At 34.4% G+C, this 24,868-nt stretch overlaps 1 protein-coding gene across 4 annotated transcripts in view; it reads right to left on the bottom strand.

Annotated features, from left to right (window-relative positions):
* The window catches only part of PSME4 (proteasome activator subunit 4), a 115,371-nt gene that overhangs the window by 55,773 nt on the left and 34,730 nt on the right, over nucleotides 1-24,868 (bottom strand). For all 4 annotated transcript variants that reach the window (XM_072635572.1, XM_072635571.1, XM_072635573.1 and 1 more), the window contains 13 exons: nucleotides 22,066-22,215; nucleotides 21,326-21,389; nucleotides 20,328-20,402; nucleotides 19,120-19,242; nucleotides 16,067-16,159; nucleotides 15,223-15,488; nucleotides 4,942-5,128; nucleotides 4,009-4,098; nucleotides 3,092-3,156; nucleotides 2,748-2,898; nucleotides 1,202-1,300; nucleotides 932-1,001; nucleotides 83-150 (listed from right to left, as the gene is read on the bottom strand). In XM_072635572.1, the coding sequence (XP_072491673.1) occupies nucleotides 83-150; nucleotides 932-1,001; nucleotides 1,202-1,300; nucleotides 2,748-2,898; nucleotides 3,092-3,156; nucleotides 4,009-4,098; nucleotides 4,942-5,128; nucleotides 15,223-15,488; nucleotides 16,067-16,159; nucleotides 19,120-19,242; nucleotides 20,328-20,402; nucleotides 21,326-21,389; nucleotides 22,066-22,215 (1,501 nt within the window). The remainder of the gene's footprint in view (nucleotides 1-82; nucleotides 151-931; nucleotides 1,002-1,201; nucleotides 1,301-2,747; nucleotides 2,899-3,091; nucleotides 3,157-4,008; nucleotides 4,099-4,941; nucleotides 5,129-15,222; nucleotides 15,489-16,066; nucleotides 16,160-19,119; nucleotides 19,243-20,327; nucleotides 20,403-21,325; nucleotides 21,390-22,065; nucleotides 22,216-24,868) is intronic.

Below are 24,868 nucleotides of genomic sequence, written 5' to 3'. Positions count from 1 at the left end.
AGATATAGCTTTATTATTGGTTCATGATAAAATTTAATTTTCGTTTCCTTAAGAGAAAGAAGAATGCTCAAATAAAATATACCTCAGACAAAAGTTGTAGATTCCACAGTAATTCCTTATCTAGCTCTTCTTCATTCAAGACATCATCATCTAAAGCAGGAAAAAAGTTTCCTTAATAAAATATAAGCTTTTAAAATTCATAACTATGTTTTCCATTAAGATTATTTGCAACCCTGCATTTCTAAAAGAACTTATTATTTCATCTTCTAGAAAATCTTTTCACTCTTCTCTGCCTAGAAAAAAAGGACAATGTTCAAGAAGGAAATAAATGCATCAATTCAAAGATCAGGAATCTTGATGTTCCACATGTAATATATCAACTCTAATTCCTCAAGTTAACTTAAAGAAATTCCTTCTGGATACCACAATAAAATTCCTTAAAGTATCCAGTGTGGATTTCTTATTGTGTCAAGCTGACAGATACCAGTGTTTTAAAATTAGGGAAGTATCTCAAGTTCTAAATAATACAACTAATGTACATTTCTCAAAATCATAGAACTTTTTTAGAAGGGACCTCACTGACCATCTGGTACAAACTACATTCAAAATGAATCCCCAAAATATCATACCCAACAAATGATCATCCAGAATCTTCTGAAAAGACCACTAAACCCACCATGAAGGAAAAATTCACTATCTCTCAGGATATTCCATTCCACTTTTGAACAGCTCTAACAGATCCAGCCTAAAACTGCCTCTTTGCAACTTCCATCCACTATTCTTAGTTCTGTCTTCCTGGATCAAACAGAACAAATTTCTTCTTTCTTCCCATCTAGACAGACTAATCTGCACATAATTAGATTGTTTTTAAAGACTAAAAGAAATGTTTATTCACAAAATGAAAACAAGTCAATAAAATCATATGACTCACTCATTGTAAGTTGAGTTATAACACTGCAGCAATGAGGAACAAAGATCTTCAAAGATTCCTCTGGGCAGCACTAAAACATATTTTACAAATGATTTTAAAAGAGAAGCAGCGAATATGAGGTCACAAAGTAATCACTATTTTGGGGAACATGTATACAAGATAATTGTCTTTTGGGACAAGTTTATATTTAAAACATAATATCCAGCACAGAAATAAATTATTATACACAAGATCACCTTCTAAGTTTTCAGTTTAAAAACAACAACTAACCTTTACAGCAGCTCGGCACATGTCTGCCACCATGCGGCCTGCTACTCTAGTTTCAAATATGTTTGAAACAGCAAAATTAAAAACCTTCTGCAGGGCAACCTGTTAAGTTGAAGATATAATCAAGCTTTCTTTAGAAAAGGAGAATAAAATTCTTCATGGAATATAAAAGAAAAAGACATATGCATATATTTCAATTTTATATGAGGTAATTATTTCAAAATGAAAAATTAGATTCACTGAATCTTTAGAGAGCACCACCCACAATAAAAATTAAATTAAGAGTGAAAATTCTGGATACTTTCTACAACTATTTTAAACCATTTCATTTAAAAAATTATTTCACATTTTAAGTGAGGTTAAAAAGAAGCAGGGACAAAATCTGCATGTGATACTAATTTGAACAAAGCAAAGTAAGTACAAATCTGCTTTCCAGAGATTTAGGGAAGTCACACAAAATGTGGCTGGATATGGTCAAAAATATGTAGTTACTTGAGGAGGTAAGTGTTTTAAATGGTATTTTGTGGGGAATAGCTCATTCACTTAACATACGTCACCCTGAATGGTTTAGTTTAGGCACTAATTAAAAAAAAATTAAATAGTATAATGGTGCTAATAGTGCTAACTACCTAAGAGCCCTAGATTAAATTTTATATTATACAATTTTTATTTCGTTATCAAATAAAAGAGGTTTAGATATAAATTTCCCATTATTAAAATAACTGAAGATTTTCTTCGAAAATCAATGAGTCAAAGAAAATTTGTTAAGATCAATAAAAGATCATTTTGCCCCATTAATTTATATCATAAAAACTTTTAAAACTGTTCCTCTACACACTATGAAGTTATCATGACAAAATATGATGCTAATGAAAGAAAATGCACCTCCCTTTCCTTGCAGGAGTATGGAATATTGCATACTCTGTCAAGACTCAAGGGATACATTAATTAGTTGTGCTGAACTGCTCCTCCCCTTTCTTTTATTTATTTATTTTTTTACAACTTTTACATTATAAGGGATGGTTCCCTAGGGAAAAGAGGATTAAGGATTTATTGAAAAGGTGACACAAAAACAAGATATAAAATTTTTTTAAAATAAATGTCTCAGAAAGGTATTACTTTTGAAGATGCAAAGACACCTAGAACTGAGATAAAAGGAAGAAAATAAAATAAAAATTTTGGTGATAAGTGATGCACATTATATAGCATGCTTAGTGAGAATAACACTAAACACTAGACAGTTAAAATAGGTTTGGTTCTAATGAAACAAAAAAGTTATGTTCCATAATTTAATATCAAAATAATATAGAATGAGTGTATTAATCCTGAAGTCACAAAAAGAGTATTAAAATTAACTTTAAAAGTTTCAGTGTTTTTTATCCCAATTTTTTATCATGGTATGGTTATATAAAAAATAGCTATATATCAAAACATTAAAATGACTTATGGAGCAAGAGGGGGTGAGGAAGAACTTTAAGGTAATTTCTTTGAAAAAGTTTTAACACATGTAAGCTTGTAATTTTATTTTGTATAACAATATTCTCTGTACCTTAAATATCTCATTAGAACATTGTGTGAGTATTGTACTGAAAGTAGAAGAGAGGCCTAATTCCACCAGACTTTCCAAGTGGGTCATCTTCTCTGTTTCTGTCTCCTCTCTTGTTTGCTCCAATGTGCTACTTTCTATAAGTCCAAAACACCTAAAGAATCCAAAGAAAGTATGTTCAAGTAACCTAAAAATTGACTGAACTGAACATTTTTAATACAGTGAAGCTAGTTAGTGCTTTTTGAGTTAAAAGATGTTTTATGTACACTCCCTGGAGAGTGGCCATCAAAGGGGTATGTAATAGGTCTAAACATCAGCAGTACAACAAAACTAGCCCACAAACTGACCTGTCCATAAACTGTAAGACAAAATCTTCAAATTCAGCTGTAGCAGAGCACAGCTCCTTTTCCACCTATAAAGTTCAACATATACAAACTTTATTTTCTCTGTAAATTGGGTAGAAAACAAATTATGTTTTGTGAGAAAACTGAACAACATAACAGATTACAGAATAGTTTATACACACACAATATGGTACTGAATGCATGAATAAACAAAATGGGACAGTTGGTTTTGAATACTTATCTAATTGTAAAGTTCCAAAAAACTAAAAAAATGAGAAAAACTCATTTTATATACATCAAAAGGAAAACAACATTTAACTACTTTCATCATATAATCAATATTAAAACTGCTGATGTAAAATATTAAATTATAAAATAAGATGTTGAATTCCCCAAGCAAGTAGTAATGTAGTCTAGTAATCTGTAAATAGGACCAGCTGTGCAGAGTGTTCCTGACTTGGAAGATAATCCAGAAAGGGTCAGATGAGAAGTGAGCATGCATCTCTTTAGCACATGTATATTCTAGATGCATATTATCATCATAATTCATATTGTTATATTATTGAGACTAAACTAACATATAATAGAAAACTAAAACTTCAATTTTGCCAGGTGTCCCTCAAGTGAATTTTGTCCTTTTATCTACAAAACATAGAAAGTACTTTTGACCTATCTAACAAGGAGGCTGGGTTTCATCTTACAAGATTTTCAATAAATTTTAATACTTTAGGGAATTTTGCAGTTATTAAATCATTAGTAGTATATGAATATATAATTAGTGAGTATAAAATCGGTACATAATTTTAATTACACACACATATATATATATGAGTATATAATTCCACAGTAAATGTGGAAAAGCATCAAAAACAGAAACCAGCATTCTCTATATCCTTTTTCCAACTAGAAAATAGTCTTACTTCTGTGAGGTCATTTCTTTCTTGAAGTACAGATGAACAATCTACTAAAGGCACCAGAGTGGAAAATGTTGCTATAAATTGGAATGTGATCTGTTGGAAAATGCAAACGGTTTTCAACATTTAGCACACAATTCAGATTTAGACTTTAAGTATACCATAAACAAAGGCAAGATTAATAAATTATCTCCCCAAAAAAATCCTACAACAATTTCATTTATTCCATTGAATTTAGTTAAGCATTTTTAACCTTTATCATTATCATTTATGTTTCAGTATTGTTTCCATTAAGTTCACCCTTTTCTTAACTGTGTCTATATTTTATCATATGCATTCCCAAACTTCCTAAATTTGTTGTAGTCTCTGAGAACACTCCTCTCTTGACCTGAAGCAATGAGATCACCCAGAGATGGAATAATACTGATGACAGAATTGTAATCAAGGGGAAAGCTGGTATTCTTAGAGAAGCAAGTCTTGCTACCTAGCTGAGGGAAACAGGGAGGATTGTGTTGGTGCAATAATATTTCACACAGGCCTTCCAACAATGTCACTTGACAGTTGGAAATTCCAAAGGGATTTCCAAAGAGAAGGTCACATGGTCAGAAGTTGTTACTTCCCAGAACTGAAAGCCAGGTAGCATGGGAAATTTCAAAACTATATAATAAACAAAAATGTCTAATACATAAAGTTAATTGAAATTTTGAATTATGACATGAAAAGCATACTAACCTTGACAATTTTCCTACTGAGGAGAAAGCATATGTTACATTATTGTTTGCCCACAGATTTTAAGTTCAAATAACCAATTACATTTGTAGAAAACATGAACATTACTGCTTTCACATGTAATGCACTGTAAAGAATCCTTGAGGAGACTTTAAAAGGAATTTGATAATACTCTCACAACTTAACAAGATAGAAAGTATATATGCTCACCATGCATTTACTAAAGTCATTTGGATCCACGCCAGGCAATGCTCTCATCAACAGAGGTAGCATGTGTGTTGGACCTTCAGGAAACCATTTGCCCCCTGACACTAGACTACGGGCTACTCCAATCACACAACTTAAAGTGGCGGTGAGTTGGTGAGGTTCTGTTAATGTCTCTAGCGCAGGATACGTTCTATGGTGTGAAAACAGTGACAAGGTTAAAAACAATTTTAAACGTTCAAGAAGGAAGTTAAATAAAAAATCATGGTACAGTTAGATTTTTTAGTATCTTTCAATTTCCAAACATTTTATTGCCAGTGAAGTGGTTTCTTGATTTAGTTCATTATTGCCAGACTCTGAAAGCTAATCCAAAGACAAAAATCCTCACCATTATGGAATAGGACAAGAGCTATAAAAACTGTGGTAGGCGCCAAGCCAAGATGGCAGAGTAGAAGAACGGATGTGTAGAACCCCCCCACCCTACCATAGCCCATAAAATACCTGTAAAAAATGACTCTAAACAAATTTTAGGGCAGCAGAAACCACAAAACACAGAGTAAAAGAGATTTTCAGCCTAAGGCTTCCTGGAAGGCCAACAGGAAAGGTCTATTGCACTAAGCACTGAGCGGAGCACAGCCCAGCCACACGGCAGGGACAGGCCTCAGGGTGTGGAATCCCTGGCAACAGCTGCATTTCCCAGATCCCTCAACCCACAATCTCCAAAGACAGCTTCAAAGGTCAGTGAGAAAGTGCTTTCACCTATGTGAGAAGGGAACATGGTCTGGCCCCGACAACTCCAGGGCAGCAGCCGTTGCTGCAGCACAGCGTCCATTTTAGGAACTCTTAGCCTAAAGCCCCTGGGGGTATTGCGAGGCTGATATGGATCTCAGCCCTGAGTGGTGGCCCTGGGGTGAACAGGAGTGCTGGCTGGCCTAGTGGAGGGTCTGGAGAGGGAATTCTACTCACAGATCCTGGGCAGAAAAGAATGCTTGTGGTTGCTCCCAGACCACAGCACAGGTCAGGAGAGGAGTAAACTCCTCTCCCTTGATTGTGCCACCTTGGAGGAACTGAGAACTTACAGGGCCCCAGAGTATATCCTCCTCTCAACAAAGGACTCAAAAATCAAGTAACTGGCTGGAGAAATGCTCAAAAAAGGGGGAAAAAATAAGAATACAGAAGGCTGCTTTTTTTGTAAATAGGCATTTTCTTCCATCCTTTCGGATGAGGAAGAACAGGGGCAGTTAGGTGGTGCAGTGGATAAAGCACCAATGCAGGAGTCAGGAGGACTTGAGTTCAAATCTCACCTCAGACACTTGACACTCACTAGCTGTGTGACCTTGGGCAAGTCACTTAACCCCAACTGCCTCATCCTGGGTCATCTCCAGTCATCCTGATGAATATCTGGTCACTGGATTCAGATGGCTCTGGAGGAGAAGTGAGGCTGGTGACCTACGCAGCCCTCCCACACTCAAAACAAAGTCAAGTGCAAGTCATGTCACCATTTCTCTGATGGCATGGTCTTCTTTAGCAATGAAGAACAGACACACACATGAGGAAGAACAATGCATACTATCAGAAGAAGACATAAAAGTCAAGGCTTCTGCATCCAAAACCTCCAAAATAAATATGCAATGGTCTCAGGAAACAGAACAGCTCAAAAAGGATTCTGAAAATAAAGTAAGAGAGGTGGAGGAAAAATTGGGAAGAGAAATGAAAGCAATGCAAGAAAATCATGAAAAGTGAGTCAACAGCTTGCTAAAGGAGACAAAAATTGCTGAAGAAAATAATACCTTTAAAAGGCTAACTCAATTGGCAAAAGAGGTCCAAAAAGCCATTGAGGAGAAGAATGCTTTAAAAAGCAGAATTAGCCAAATGGAAAAGGAGGTTCAAAAGCTCACTGAAGAAAATAGTATTTTAAAAATTAGAATGGAGCAGATGGAAGCTAATGACTTTAAGAGAAACCAAGAAATTACAAAACAAAACCAAAAGAATGAAAAAATAGAAGATAATGTGAAATATCTCATTAGAAAAACAACTGACCTGGAAAATAGATCCAGGAGAAACAATTTAAAAATTATGGGACTACCTGAAAGCCATGATCAAAAAGAGAGCCTAGACATCATCTTTTATGAAATTATCAAAGAAAACTGTCCTGATATTCTAGAACCAGAGGGCAAAATAAATATTGAAAGAATCCACCAATCACCTCCTGAAAGAGATCCAAAAAGAGAAACTCCTAGGAACATTGTAGCCAAATTCCAGAGTTCCCAGGTCAAGGAGAAAATATTGCAAGCAGCTAGAAAGAAATAATTCAAGTATTGTGGAAATACAATCAGGATAACACAAGATCTAGCAGCTTCTACATTAAGGGATAGAAGAGCTTGGCATATGATATTCCAGAAGTCAAAGGAACTAGGATTAAAACCAAGAATTACCTACGCAGCAAAACTGAGTATAATATTTCAGGAGAATAAATGCTCATTCAATGAAATAGAGGATTTTCAAGCACTCTGGATGAAAAGACCAGAGCTGTATAGAAAATCTGACTTTCAAACACAAGAATCAAGAGAAGCATGAAAAGGTAAACAGGAAAGAGAAATCATAAGGGACTTACTATAGTTGAATATTACTACATGGAAAGATAATATCTGTAACTCTTGAAACTTTTCTCAGTATTTGGGTAGTTGGAGGGATTATACACACACACACACATACACACATATATAGACAGAGACCACAAGGTGAACTGAACAGAAAGGGATGATAGCTAAAAAAATAAAATTAAGGGGTGAGAGAGGAATATATTAGGAGAAGAAAGGGAGAAATGGAAAAATGGAATGGGGCAAATTATCTCTCATAAAAGAGGCAAGAAAAAACTTTTTCAATAGTGGGGAAAAGCGGGGAGGTGAGAGGGAAAAAGTGAAGCTTACTCTTATCACATTTGCCTTAAGGAGGGAATTACATGCACACTCAATTTGGTATGAAAATCTATTTTACATTACAGGAAAGTAGGGAAGAAAGGGATAAGTAGGATGGGAGGATGGTAGAAGGGAGGGCAAATGGAATGAGGGAGCAATTAGAAGTTTTGAGGATGAACAAGATCAAAAGAGAGAATAGAATAAATGGGGGGCAGGATAGGATGGAGGGAAATATAGTTAGTCTTACACAACATGACTATTATGGAAGTCTTTTGCAAAACCACACACGTATAGCCTATATTGAATTGCTTGCCTTCTCAGTGGGGATGGGTGGGGAGGGAGGAAGGGAGACAAGTTGGAACTCAAAGTTTTAGGAACGAATGCTGAGAATTGTTTTTGCATGGAACTGGGAAATAAGAAATACAGGTAATGGGGTATAGAAATCTATCTTGCCCTACAAGAAAAGAGAGAAGATGGGGATAAGGGAAGGGAGGGGTGTGATAGAAGGGAGGACAGACTGAGGGAAGGGGTAATTAGAATGCATGGAGTTTTGGGGTGGGGGAAAGGGAGAGATGGGGAGAATATTTGGAACTCAAAATTTTGTGGAAATGAAAGTTGAAAACTAAAAATAAATAAATGTTTTAAAAAACTGTGGCAAAAAGCACATTATTTAATCATTATATTTCATATTGCACTTTTTCCTAAAACCCAAAAGTATTTTAATTATTTCTGGGTAATATTATTTGTGGTAACCAGATATTACAAAGGAATAAGAAGAAATGGTAGAGATTAGAATACTGGTGAGACTTGGAATCAGGAAGGTCTGGGTTCCATACCCAAAATATTTACTACCAGTGTGACCCTGAGCAAATCAACTAACTTGTGCCTTAGTTTCTTCATCTGTAAAATGACAGGGTTGGATTCAATAACCTTATGTTCAAAATCTATGATCCTATAAACAGCAGTCAGAATACCAATGGCTAAAAGGTGTTCTATTCTTCTAAGAAATGGAAAAACAAAAAGATGGCATGTTTATAATAGTTCATATACTGCTTCAGTGATTATAATTCAGAGAGATACCATGCAAGAGAGTATCAATTTCACTTACCTCTGTAACTAAACAAACTGGAGGGGCAAACTAGATACAATTAAGATGACATTAAAGATTAATAGAGGGAAAGTGATACTGTATCACTTCTTCAAAGTACTAGGTTACAAGTCACAAACTGAAAAATGTCTACTAAACTACTTGTGAAATATTTTAACAGAAACACATTCTGCCTTCATTCAATCTTAATCTGAGTATATAAAAGTAAAAATAACGATTAATGTAAATATGTCCTATGTAAAAACAAAATATGATGAATTATATACAATTATTTTCTAATCGCTGTATCTGTTTTTTAAAAGGTTTGAGGACAGGTTTACTCTTCTTCAACTGTGACTGATCAGTTGCAAAAAAATGTAGAACAATATGAAAAACCCTTGACAGTTCATTCAATTCTGGATCTTCTGGTTCCTTAACAGCAAAGGAGAGAAAGAAGATCCAGAAAGCATTTATGGAATCAATACAGTATGCTCCCTCCATTTTCCTCACCTCCAAAACCAGAAGATTGTCAAAAGCAAAGAGCACATAGTAATCTTTCTCTTTTTTTTTTCTCTCCAGTTTAAGTAAAAGAAAAAACAAACACTCAACACTCAAATATTCAGAGTTAAAGCATGGATGAATGAGATGCCACCTACCAGTTCTTGATTAAGTTGAGCACTGGTAACTGAAGCCCAAAGAATCATAGATAACATTCAAATACCTTTTCTCTCCACATGATCATTTTTCTTTCAGAACTAAGTATTTTTTACATACAAAATAAAATTGATTTACATTCTGCAAGTTCTCATGAAGCATGCAAAATGTTGCAGAAGGAACACTGAATTAGGATTTAGGTTACGGTTTCAGCTGTGCCCTGGGACAGTAGGATTCTGTATACATCACTTCACTTAGCCTGTCTGGTCTTCAATTTTCCCTGGAAAATGAGTATTATACTTAATGATATCCACTGGCTCCTTTGAGTTATAAAAAAAGTTCCCTTCCTACAAAGGTGCAGGTAAAAAATCTTAAAGGTGAAAAGTAGAGAGCCAGAAGAAGGCAGCAATGCTAACGGCTCAATTTTTCTTTTTTCCTCTTGTATGGACCAATGATTTCAGTAATACAGAAAGCTCCCAAAATGGATGCTCCTTCCACTGACATAGACTGGTAACTCATCTATAATCCAGACTGAGAAGCCTGGAACCCTGAGAAATTAATTGTCTTGCCAAAGGTTGATCAGCTGAGAAAGTACATGTCAGAAAAAAGATCTGAAGCTAAATAACCTTGACTCCACACTATGTAAAAACACATAACTCCCAAATGCTCAAGAATTGGGAAGAAGTGAGGAAAGCTATTAAAACTCTATGGTGGCTTATTCACATTAGGCAGTTATTTACATAACTGTTTAAAATCTAGAAATTGTGAGGATGTCTGTCAATTGGGGAATGGCTAATGTTATTATATATTTAAAAGGAATAGCAAGTTGTACATAATATATTTATAGTTTCCTGTGCAATCATCCTTTTATTTTGCTATACTGTTATAGAAATGCTTGCTTTATTCCATAAATTAAAAATAAAGTAAATAATTTTAAAATATATACTATTACTGTGATACTTCACAGTGGTATGGTGGTGATGTTTTTTAATTTGGAAGGTTGCTTACAAAATGGCATACAAAGTCTGGACAGTCCTAGAAAGCCTTAAATTTAAGGCCCAAAGATGAACTCTGTTCCTTTTGTTTAAAAATCAGCTCAGCTAAGTGTGGAGAGTCTGCTTCATTAGCAGATAATTACTTCTTTGGACATGGCAACTTAACAGTCACCCCATGAACTCTGTCCTGGGCCCTTTCTCTTTACTCTCTACTCTTTTTGATGATCTTATCTACTCTTGTTGATCAAACTATCATCCTTCTATGAAAATCACAACTTAATCTGTATCTCCAATTGCCTGTTGGACATGTACCCCAGATATACCCTTGGGGGTCCCCAACATGACATGTTCAAAAGAGAACTCACTGTCTTTCCCTCAAAACTACCTCTCCTCAAAATTGCGTACTTCCATCAAGGGTATTATCATTTTTCTAATCTTCTAGGTCATCTGAGTCTACTTCCAATTTATGTTATAATGTTATGTTATGTTATGTTATGTTATGTTATGTTATGTTATGTTATGTTATGTTATGTTATGTTATGTTATGTTATGTTATGTTATGATCTCAACTGGTCCCTTGCTACAGCAAGGCAATCTCACCCCAGTGATTTTTCCAAGTCTTTCTATCCCTCCTCAAATCTTCCATAGCTGCTTCTCCTCTTCATCCCCACCTCTCTAAGTTGAGAGCTCTGCCAGGAGCTTCCTTTTATCCTCTCATGTCATACCATTCAGATGCCTTCTCTCACTATCTCCTCCTTTACACCCTTCTCACATAAGATGGCTCTTCTCCAGTCCAGTCAAACTTTTCTACATATACAAGTGAACCTATTCTATTCCATCTATTCCATCTTCCCCAGAAGACTGCTAATGTCCACTGGCTACTTTCCTACTGCCTACAAAAATGGCCATGTCCTGCTCTTCCTCAAAAAACCCTCACTTGATCAACCCATCTTTGCTGGCTATCAATCCATATCCCTCCCCCTTTTGTATGACCTTCTGAAGGAAGGAATCAATGTCTCTACTTCCTTTCCTCCCACTGTTCTTAACTTTGTACTCTTATCTTCTGTCCTCATTATTCAACTGAAACAGATCTCTAAAGCCAATAATCTCTTTTTAAATTGCCAAATATCAGACCTTTTCTCAATGCTCATCCTTCTTGACCTCTCTGCTGCCTCTGACATGGCCAATCATTCTCTTTTACTTTATATTTCTTCTCTCTAGGTTCTCATGACACTACTCTCTTCTGCTTTTCCCGACTGTCTAACCACTCTTCAGCCATCTTTACTGGACCCTTACTCAGTTCATATGTACTAACCATGGGTGTCCCTAGGGCTCTGTCCTGGACCCTCTTTTCCCTACATACTATTTCACTTGGTAATCTCATTAGCTCCCATGGATTCAATTATTATCTCTATGTTAACGATTCTCAGATTTCTTTATCTGGCTTTAACCTTTTTCCTGACCTTTAGTATGGCAACTCCAACTACCTAGTAAACATTTCTAACTGGTCTCATGCAGACATCTTAAAATCAACATATCTAAAACTGAATTCATTATTGTTCATCCCAAGTCTTATCCCTTTTTTCTAAACTTTCCTATTACTGTTGTCACCCAGATTCACAACACAGGACTCATCCTTGATGCCTCACTCTTTCACATGACCCCATTTCCAATCTGTTGCCAAGTCCTTCTCATCCTACCACCTTCACAACATCTCTTGAATAATGCTCCCTTCATCACTTCACACTCAGACTATTACAGTAGCTTTCTACTTGGTCTCCTTGCTTCAAGTCACTCCCCACTCCCCTTTATATTCCACTCAGCTATCAAATACATTTTCCTAAAAAGAAGGTCTTCCAATATTACCCTTTCCTTTCCCATTTAATAAACTCCAGTGGCTCCCTACTAAGGTTCAAACATAAAATCATCTGTGTGGTATTTAAATTCCTTCACAACCTTCCACCACGTACTCCGCCCACATACAAATGACAATGGCCTCCTAACTATTCCTTGTTCATGATACTCTATATCTCTAGACTTCAGGTATTTTCACTGGTTGCCTTCCATGCTTTAAGTCCTCTCCTTCCTCTTCTCTACCTTCTGGTTTCATTAGCTTTAAGACCTAGTCAAAATTTGACTGGTATAAGAAGCACTTCCTGGAAAACCATCAGTTGCTCGTGGGTTGGCTGAGACAATATAATATAAATGACAACTCTACCTAAATTAATTTACTTATTCAGTCCTATAACAATCAAACTACCAGGTAATTATTTTCTGGAGCTAGAAAAAATAATATCAAACTTCATCTGGAAGAACAAAAGGTCCAGAATATCAAGGGAACTAATGAAAAGAATGCTAGGGAAGGTGGCCTGGCTCTACCAGATCTCAAATTGTATTACAAAGCAGCAATCATCAAAACCACTTGGTACTGGCTAAGAAATAAAGGGAAGACCAGTGGAATAGGTTAGATACTCAAGACACAGTAGTCAATGAATACAGATATCTACTGTTTGATAAACCCAAGGACTCGAGCTTCTGGGATAAGAACTCACTATTCGACAAAAATTGCTGGGAAAACTGGATAACAATGTGGTGGAAACTGGGCATAGACCAATGTCTGACACCGTACACAAGAATAAAATCCAAATGGATACATGATCTAGGTATAAAGACTGATACTATAAACAAATTAGGGGAGCAAGGAATAGTGTATTTGTCAGATTTAAGGAGAATGGAGAAAATTTTGGCCCAACAAAAGATAGAGAACATTATGAAGTGCAAAATGGATAATTCTGATTACATTAAAGTGAAAAGATTTTGTACAAACAAACCCAATGCAACCAAAATTAGGAGGGAAGCAGAAAACTGGGAAAGAATTTTTGCAACTAGTGTCTGTGATAAAGGCCTCATGTCTGAGAACTGAGTCAAATGTACAAGAATACAAGTCATTTCTCAATTGATAAGTGGTCAAAGGATACGAACAGGGAGTTTTCAGAGGAAGAAATTAAAGCTATCCATAGTCACATAAAAAATCTAAATCACTATTGATTAGAGATGCAAATCAAAACAACTCTGAGGTACCACATCACACCTATCAGATTAGCTGACATGACAAAACAGGAAGATGATAAATGTTGGAGAAGATGTGGGAGAGCTGGAACACTAATTCATTGTTGGTGGAGCTGTGAGCTGATCTAACTATTCTGGAGAGCAATTTGGAACTATGCCCAAAGGGCTACAAAAATGCACATACCCTTTGACCCAGAAATACTGCTTTTAGAACCGTATCCCAAAGAGACCATTAAAAATAGGAAAGGGTCCCATATGAACAAAAATATTTACAGCTGGAAACGGAGGGGAAAATGGCTGAACAAGTTGTGGTATATGAATGTAATGGAACTGTGCTATAAGAAATGATAAACAGGAAGACTTCAGAAAGGCATAGAAGGACTTACATGAACTGATGTTGAGTGAAAGTAAAAGAACTAGGAGAACTTTGTACACAGCAACAACCACAGTGTGTGAGGAATTTTTCTGGTAAATTTAGTCCCAATGCAAGGACCCAAAAAATTTCCAGTGGTCTCTTGAGGCAAAACGCTTTCCACATCCAGAGAAAGAACTATGGAATTGGATTGCAGAATGAAGCAGACCATTTTCTCTTGTATTATGTTTGCTTTGTTTTATGGTTTTCCTTATTCATTTTAATTCTTCTATGCAACATGACTAAGGTGAAAATGTATTTAACAGGAATGTATGTGTAGAACCTACATAAGATTGCATGTCATCTCGGGGAGGGAGGGGGAAAAGAGGGACAGGGAGGGGAAAAAAATCTAAGATATATGGAAGTGATTGTAGAACACTGAAAACAAATAAAATAATTTAAAACAAAACAAAAAAAAAGAAGCATTTCCCAATTCCCCAAAATGCAACTGTCTCTGTTAATTATCTCTAACTTATCCTGCATATATCTTGTTTATATACAACTGATTACATGTTTCCTTCCATTAGACTATAAACTCCTTAAGTGCAGGAACTGATTTTTGCCCCTTTCTTTGTATCTTCAGTGCTTAGTGTAATACCTGGCACATAAGAGACCCTTTAAAAAAGCTCAATGAATGAACTAAGTTCTAAGCCTCATTCTACATGATAGGCACATACACAGACCATAGAAACAAAGAGAAACTTTGAAGGTTATATAGTACTGGCCAAAACTATAAATATCAAGTTTTTCAAGGTATCACACATTTCAAGGAGTTCAATATAAATGATGTGCATGTATTATGTTGTTCACTGCCATAGTTATAATACTGATTGTCTCTCATGCAGTTACAATTTTATTGTAAAAATTAGCAATTCTTGATTGTCCATGGAAGGAAAAATATTTTTTATCCCCAGAATATGTGAAAATCATATTTTAATAATTCATTTCAACTCTTTTCCCCTAATTTTCAAAACCAAACTTCTTTAAAGATCAGAAGTTATACTATTTGTTTTGGGTCTTCTCCTACCAAATCTGAGTCAAAAGGCAGGCTTGCAAGAAAAAGAAAAACCAGAAGGGTATTAAACGTTAGCATCAAAATAAGCAAGTCTTGATTGCTGCTTGAACAAAAACAATTCTTTAATATCAACTTACCTTTCAAGTACAGGTGGAATTACTAACTCCGGTCGCATGAGTGCAAGATTCTGTAGAGCTTGAGCTGCCTCTAGGCTACCCGTTTTGCTGAACATTGCCAAAAGAACAGGCTGAATAATGCATCGTACAAAGTCTGTAACATCTTGATCTGTAAGCTTATGGCTATCAGGCACAGGAGTTAGCCAAGAAGCCTTCTTGTATCGTTCACGATGTAATCGTCTAACAACACTGTTTGGCAATCTCTGGAGTAGTTTCATTAACTTGTTCTGGGGACATATAAACAAAAAACATTGGTGGGCTCTATTTATCACTGTATCATGGAAAGGGAAATTTTCCTCTCCACAAAAAAAAAAAAAAAGTGTTATATGGTTGTTTTTTTTTAAACTTACTTTGCAAAATACTTTGAATTATGTGATTCCTAAAATTTACTTCTACCTTAATCTTCAAAACAATTTCTTATAATTTAGATATTCTCTGTGTGATCACTTCACCCCAACATCTAATTTTCAGAGCTGATAATGTACAAATATGAAAATCTATGCCTTTAAACTATTATAGCTTGTTAACATTTTAAAAAATTTCACAGCAATATTTTCTCAGCAATTCATTTATTTCTATTTATTTCTGCATTAAGTATTATTTATAGCAATCTACTTTGTACTTAATCACTTATACCATCAAAATGGTGATATAAAATAGAAAAACTATCTTCCAGATAACACTAGTTAAATGAGAAAATATTTTGAAAATTACTTGAATCCTACTGTTGAAAAAAAAAAAGCAAAGACACTGAACTCCTGTTGAGTTCTTTAGCTATCTAAATATCAATGTTAAAAATCCTTACCAGCCAGCGACCATTATTTGAAGGATGGTAAAAAGATGCAATGCTGTTAAATAGACCAGTCAGGTGCTTCTGTACTAATTTACTTGGTCCACCCTGTACAAAAGAACAAGTTCAATATTAATGCTCACATTACAACACACAGATAGATACACACACACACACACACACACACATACACACACACACACACACACACACACACACATACACACACAAAATGAAAAAGTAATCCTAAGCTTAACAGACCCAATCTTTAACTCAGGTCATCCTGATAGAAGCTATTTACCATATGTGCAAATAACGCCATAACAATAACTCCATAAAAATCAATTATTGATTAAGATGTTCTACTTGGGACCAAGAAGCAAAAATTTACCCTCAGATATGTGGCATTTACTTTTCATTGCATGGCAGGAAAATAATTCTGACACTAAGATTGTAATATTAAACCATCAGGTATGATTAAGTTTGGTTCATGGGAGAAGTTTAATAGTGTTAATTTTTTTAATTTAAGAAGATATTAAAACATGAGTTAATTATTTTTACTACTAAATGTTTTAGTACTGTATAACCTCTAAACATAAGCCATCAAAGCCCATTTTAATTAAATATGAAAAAGACTTGAAATTACTTGATGCGCTTTAAAGAGAAAGTGCTAGTCCATGAGACACATGGAAATAAAAATGTTAAATTGCTTATCAGGGGTTGAATACTACCAAGATAAAGAACTACAATGTGGGCACGCAACATCACAGCCCTAAGCCAGTATGTGTCATGTTATATTAAAAATTATTGTGCTTCAGATCTACTTCATTTTTCCTAATCTAACATTCCCATCTAGTATAGGGTAACATCAAAAAAAAGATTAAATAATGACGATGGCAAAGTCTGGAAATTAAAATGCTAAAAAGGTTTATTCAACTAGCACAACTGATTTTAGGATAGACTTTTTTCCATTTTTACCACAAAACAAAGCTATCTAAAAGAACATGCAGTTTCTTTTATTTTGGTGTATTACACTCTGATTAATAATATTAGGGGAGGTACTGACTTCTACTTAATTATCTCCCAAAATATTATGAAATAAATCCAATTTGTATGTCATTAGACACTGAACAAAAAAACAGGATGCTCTAGAAGTCTTAGTGCTGTTTTAAGCTTTGATTTTAGTTAAATAAGTATATTTTAAATGGTTTAATTTTTATTGAACAGAAGGAAAACAAGAGATTTCCATTCCATCTGTAATCGTAGAACACTAGTGCTATCATATTACTGAGATAATTTATAATCTTTAATATAACCTCATTTTATATTCGGAAACTTAGTCCCAAAGGGGTTATGTTCTCCACTTGTCTGCTATTTAAGTGCAGAAGTGAGACTTGAACCTAAGTGTCTTGAGTCCCAATCCAAGGTTCTTAGAATGGCAATTTTAAAAAGGAAGGGTGGGGTGGGGGAACAAAAATAAACAAAAGAACAAAAAAAAAACCTGACAGATTTTTAATGTACTTTAACCACCCAAGTTAAGTTCTGGGGCTGAATTTTAGAATAACCATACTGAGAAAGAGAGAAGTAGTAAATATTTGTTCATCTTAAAAACTAAAATAATGGTAAATCTCTATAGATTAAAATTTCATTACTATTTCCTTTAGCAACAGGGAAAAGAGTTGGTCTTTTCTGGGGAAAGTGATCACATAATGCCTTATGTAATGAAATAGTATCTTGGCACTGAGCATATGAATCAAATCATAATGTATGAAAATAGGCCACAGACACAGAAATGAGGCTTTCAATATAATTTAAAGGGAAGAGCAAAACAGGCTATGAACAACACATACAAAATGACAGCATGGATATTTATATTTGAAAGCTTATGTGAAAGATGAAAAACAAGGTAATTTTGTAGGGGGAAGAAAACAGACCAGGAAAAACTTCGCGTAGTGCTTATGCTGAGTTTTAAAGAGGGTGAGGGTTTCCAAAGAAGGTAAGGAAGGAAAGCATTCCAAACATGGGATATTAACCAATACAAAATCACAGGAAATGGAATGTGATGTGTGAGAACAGTAAGAGGGCTACTGTGGTTAGACTATCACATGTGCAGAAAGGTGATAATAATAATAAGACTGAAGAAGTAGGTTGTGAAGGGCTTTAAATGCCAAATAGTTTATATTTGATGTTAAAGAAACATGGAGTGCCTGGAGTTTATTAAATCAGGGTATGAACTAGTCAGACCTATGCTTGAGGAAAACCATTTTGGCAGCTGTGTAGCAGATGGATCAGAAAGGGGAGAGACAAGGCAGGAAGACCAATTAGAAGGATATTTTAATAATTTAGGAGAGAGAGACGATGAGGATCTAAACTAGGATGGTGGCTATGTGAGTAGAGGAGAGTACAGATGCAAAAGATGTCATCAAGTCTGAAGTGAAGGGTGGATTTGGGGAAAACACAAATTCAGTTTTAACATACCTGTTGAGTATGAAACGTCTAAAAAAGGATATCTACTGAAAATGCCGAATAGTAGTTGGGTATGTGGGATTGAAAGATTGGGAGGGAAACAGTTAACTGAATACATTAATCCAAAACCTACTTTCCCTCCTGGCCAACTCAGTAAAAATAAGCCTTTATTTCAGTTTGTTTTCTTAATTTATGAATTCTGACCAAATCAAATTAATTATAGGATAAAAAGAGTATAGACTGGTAACAGAGGCCTTGGGTTCAAATTTTACTGCTATCTGTAGTCACCTTACGATGTCACTTCTCTGGACTTCATTTTCATGAACTGTAAAAACTAGATGCCTGTATGAAATACCTAAGGTGGCTTCCAGCTTTAAAAGTACAAGCTTCTATTTCTTCAATCAACAAATCACCAAGTACTACAATAAGTACAACTATGAACTAAGTTTCCCATTCTGCCTAAATGCTGCTCTGAAAGACTGGAATTACCACTGAGGCTCAAATTGAGGCACTAAAACTGGTTTAACATACTTATAAAATTTCTGTATTAGTAACACACATTTTAGTTGAATTTCTTATAATAAAAATAGTGCAATACAAACCATCATGGCGGTGATCCATACTACTGCATGCCCTATATCATAAGCATTTGTTAAGAATCTTGGAACTAACACTTGATTGCTTCCCACTGGGAGATTCAAACTTCTGAGAATCCTTGTAAATATCTGTGTGTGTGAGAGAGAAAGAGAAAGAGAGAAATAGTAAATATTTGTTCATCTTAAAAACTAAAATAATGGTAAATCTCTATAGATTAAAATTTCATTACTATTTCCTCTAGCCACAGGGAAAAGAGTTGGTCTTTTTTGGGGAAAGTGATCACATAATGCCTTATGTAATGAAACAGTATCTTGGCACTGAGCATATGAATCAAATCATAATCCTAAATTCACTCAAAGGAAATTTTCAGTATTAAAATAGCTTTTTGTAGAAGTAAAGATGTATCCATCATCCATAATGCCATAGTACAGTGATACAAAGTAGCCAAAACATCTTCATTCATTTATTTATTGATTGCCTTTCTCAGTACTGCAGAAATCAGTTACCTTGGTGAAACTTCTCATAAACTGATACTGAAAAGAGGCAATGGTGCCAACCTAATTTAATTATTTGCTCAGCCTATGACCTTAGCTACCCTCCTCTTTAAGCTACCTCATTCTTTCTGCTACAAGAAGCAACCACATCAAATGGAAAACAAATAAAATAATTTTTAAAAGAAGAAGCAACCAAATCTTTCGGATAAAAACATCTTTTCTAGTAGATGAGCTTAAGTAGAGAAAGAATAATTCAAATCTACTCCTACTGGGATGCAAAAGAAGGAATGTCAGCTAAACAGAAACAAAGTATTTGCCTTTTGTTGCCCTTTGCCCCATCTCTCTACTCACTAGGAAACCTGACTTTTAAAGAAAAAAAAAAATACATGATGTTATATATGAATAATACATTGGACTTAGGGAGGAAGGTAAGGTAATAGAATCTCGCTGTAAAATACCTCTCTCTAAACCATCCTCTGACATCTCTAGAGTTCAAGGACCTCTAAAGGTAAATCAAGATTCATACAATGCCTCAAAAGACTATGATCACTTTGGAAGAGTGAATAACCCATCTCTGCAAAGTAACTAATTACTTTTACAAATCATAGGCAAGCAGGCTTGACAAGAGTTACAAATATCAGTGTTGTAAAGGAAGATTTTATAAAGTAGTAATTATCTCAAATAGATGCGGTGGTCATTTTACTACCAGATTTTCTTACCTTTGGTACATATGGATCCCAATCTATGTACCCTATATTATCTGTGGCCAGACGAGCAAAGAGATTTACCAATTGCTGAAAGTAAATGAAAAGGGAGACATAGTTCAATAAACATATTCTGTGCACATCTGTGTATTTAAGATTTGAATGAATAACAACAATAAAACAAAATGGAAAACTTTATAATTACATGATCAAACTTGGCCCCAGAGTAGAGAAAATGCACCTCCCTTTCTTCACAGCTAGGGACAGTGATATGGAAAGTTGCATATACTGTCAGAAATGGCTGATGTGCTAATTTTGCTAAACTGCTTCCCCCCCCCTCTATCTTTTAAAACAGTTTTTATAACAGATGGTTGTCCAGAAAGGGCAGGAAGGAGTATATAGTCAGAAACTCATGACAGAAAATCAAAAGGTATCAATAAAAATAACTTCTAAGAAAGAAAATAATCCCACTTTATTCTGATTTGTCATCATCCCCTTTTCTATATCTAATTTGTCTCTTCAACAATGATTGATTGTAATGAGGACTTATTTTCATAGTTGTTATAGGCTGTAGTTCACCAAAACTAAATTTATAAATTTAAGCACACACTGAAATCCTAAATTTACATTTTTAATGCAAACACCTCTACTATTTAAAAATTAATTGTACTTTTAATTTTAGACATATAAATGCTTCTAAAATCACCACTCTGAAGACAAACAGAAACTGAATAATCACCATATTTAATTCAACAAGAATTCATTAAATACGTGGCTAATGTGGACACAAAAATTCTATGACAGTCCCTGTTTCCATGTTATAATATTAATTGTATATTGATTACCAGTAGGTAACAAAAAATACACCAAAGCAAGGTTATTTCACTGATTTGGAGAAAAGAGGAGAAAAATAAAGATTTTTCATGACATGGCTTATTTCCAATACTAAGAAATGAATTTGTTCAGATTTATTATTACTGGAATGGAAAATGGAAGGAAAAATGAGAACTCACCCCTTCCCATTGTGGGAGATTCTGTACTGAAACCCAAAGGCCAATTAACTCATCAAACCAGAGCCTGCAGAAGAAAACATTTTCATAAATATCAAAATAATTTTTAGCCAAGTTATCTGAATTTAAAAAAAAAAGTTACCCAGACACAGAGGCATAAGGGGTATATCCTACATAGTTTTCAAAATCCAATTACTCCAGTGGCTAGGACCACTGTTAGGATTTCCCACACTTTTGTTCTTCCATCAATGAAAGACCTAGATACTCCCGTACTTTTCCCTCTAAAACCCCATTATCTTCTAAGCAGGGAAGGAGAGTATTCAAAGAAAGGAGTGGGTGGGGCACGAAACATGAAATGGAAGAGGGCTCTCAACCTTATATCTGAAGCACTACTGTCTGAGTAGAAATCTTATTTAATAATGAGAGCCAAGTGCCTCCATGGTACACTGCTAGCATTCAAATAACAATCTATTTTTATTAAAGACTTTTACCAATTCATTATCTGTAGGAATAAGTAGCATATTTATTTTGTTTTACTCAGGAATTGATTTTTTTTACCTTCTCAATAACAAAATTACTAAATATCTATTTATACTTTTCATTTAAATGGTTTTAAGTATTATGCTGCTTTAATTTCTATATAATTAGGCAATGAACTTTTTTACTAATTTTTTTTAGTAATTTGGCAGAACAGAATCATGTATTTTGACACTCTATCCTTCCATCCTCATAGACATACTTACTTAAAACCTTTATGATGAAGTTCTGGAGGAAGAGAGGTAGGAAGGAATATTTCAAAATAAGTGATAGCCTTCTGCATTGTAACATCAAAAGGACACATTAAAGGCCGCCATTCTTCCAACATCTCTGCTGTAGCATCCTCAGGAAAGTACCTTACAAAGTAAGAAAATTTTTACTTGTTTTATACTTAATGGATATAAGCTTCAGTTTTTAGAGTAAAGTATGAAGGTGCTTCTCTGAACATGGAACAAAATGTTACCATATAACAGAATTGGGAAGCTAGTAATTGTGTTAATGACTAAAATCATGAATAGCAATAATGGAAATTTTGTTAATCCCCATTGAACTGTCAAAATTTTAATGATAAGCTTAAGTTGCAAAACAAACAAAAATAACAATACAAGCTTAAGACTAAATTTTAAGGTTAGCCTGTGAGGAAAAAATAGAAGTAAGCACTTAGCAAATCTATCCTACTACTTCTTGGCTAATTCCACAAAGACTGAACCATACTGAATGAAATTCACAAATTCTATGCAGAAATTCATTATTTAGCTACAGTATTTGAAAAGTTCATTGGCCACCTTATTTTCCAGGAATATTAAGATCTTCCATTACAAAATCCAAGTGAAAGAAATCTATATTTCTATTAGTAAAGAAACAGACAGTTTTCTGAAGTAGTGAAAACTGACAAAGTTAAATTATGTCCTAGAGACATGTAAAAGGTAATGAGAAAGATGCTTTGTATGAAACATGTATTAAAAAATTACCCAACTTTGGTTCAAAATAGTAACAAAGCTAGAGTAATAATTAAGAAAATCTTGATCTTGGGTACTATTCATGGGAAGAAAAGCTGGGGAATCATCCCAAACATACATCTGAGCAATTTAAATCCCACCTACTTATGATTAAGATTTAAATGACCCTGGTCCATTACATAAACCTGAACTTTAATTTTATACGGAAAATGTTTTAGGTAGTATCTGATGGAATTTCTTCATTGTGCTTATTTTGGATTTCATTAGCAGAATCCAATATAATATTTGAAATTACTTTCAATATTGGAATCAATACATGCACAATTTTGTAAGCATGAACAACAGAAGAGACCTAATAGCCCATAGCTATTAGAAAACAATTCTATTTGAACTACGCTATTCATGGAAATAATCAATTGCTACAAATTCTTGGCTTTCTGCAACATAAACAATTTTCAAGGAGGTTCCTTTTTTTCCCACTGAAGCCAGTGGACACTCATTTTATCTCTGAAATCACATTTGCAATTGTAATTATCCAACAGGAAATAACTACTTTATGTCCTACAGAGTATAGCATAATCTTCAACTCAAAAATTAGAGTACTTAAGAAATGTAAGCTTATGTGGGATATATAAGCTTAGGTTTGAATTATCACCAATTTAGAGATGATTCATATGATTATAGCATACCTGTGCTGGGCTTTTATGAGAGTAATAAGTTTATCAAACTAAAGGCAATCAAATTTTAGGATTCTAAATCATAATTTTAATTGCATAACACTTAAAAACAAAGACTGTAACACATCTACATTTCTCATATACTTCAGAAGCTACTTCACAGGAATTCCATTTTAATGAGCTTGATGGGAATTTTAAAACTGCTGTTACAGCCAAGTCTTGTTACAGTAAAATTCTATTATGATGGCACATAGAAATGGGCTTCTTATACAGTAAAAGGAATAAAAAAGGAATAAAAAAAAGCTATTCCAAAGCAGTACTTCTAGAAAGAACTTTAAAGGTATTTTAAATAAAATTTAGACTATTTTTCAAAAACCATGTGATTCTGATTTTTTAATTTGGGCAGAGATGTGGTCAAGAGTCTTTCCCAACTACCTGGGGCTATATGATCATAAGGCATCTATCAGCTAATGGTGTGGCTCTCAGAGCTCACTGGCTAACAAGTAGCCCAAAACATAATGAATTGATTTTTTATCTAGCTATCATTTGGTTGGTTTAAGTTTTATATAATTCACATTTTAGTTTATCTCTACCCTTAGTTTACATAATTCAGTACAACCCTTTCCATCCATCTTCATCTCTCATCATCTCTCACTCCAAAGGAACATGTATATGAAATTTTCTTCAATTTTTACTTCTTCAACAAAACCTTTCCTGCTTATTCTTACTACTCCTTTTGTGTTTTTTACTTTCTCTTAATTTCTGTGTGATTTTTGTGAATTATGCTACTGTATTTGATTACATACAGTGTTTATTGCTTCCTAGTTGTTTTATGACACAACTCTCAACAGGATCATAAGCTCTTTAAGGGCAAAAACCAATTCAAAGGGTTTTTTTAATAACACACACACACAGAGCTCCTATCAATTTGGTGACACATTGGCCCTAATCAATCAACTGGATATATGGTAAATGCTACACAGGCACTTATGGTTCATCAGATACACAGAATTTTCATTCAACAAAACTCACTGAATCCATGCCAGCAAAACATTTTTAGAGTGGGTAACTGGTAAAGACATGGAAATAGTTCAATTATTTGGAATTATATGTTATGATATTTGAATTGAATTCTATCTATTTGAGCTTCCTATTTTTAATGCTATAAACAAATGGTATTTTTCATTTTAGGAAAAATAAAATTTTTAATAAGAAATATTTGCAACCAGCACTCCATAGGGAGGAAGTATAATGGGAGAAACTGACCCAACTCACCAACTGCTCTTCATCACTCACATTTTTAGCATGATATTATAGTTTTCTGTGTGGAAAATGTATGTGATCTAAATGACAAAGAAATAAGAACTACACTA

The sequence above is a fragment of the Notamacropus eugenii genome, chromosome 1 (genome assembly GCF_028372415.1).
Source record: "Notamacropus eugenii isolate mMacEug1 chromosome 1, mMacEug1.pri_v2, whole genome shotgun sequence".
Lineage (NCBI taxonomy): Eukaryota > Metazoa > Chordata > Mammalia > Diprotodontia > Macropodidae > Notamacropus > Notamacropus eugenii.
This window is presented reverse-complemented; position numbering and strand designations above follow the sequence as displayed.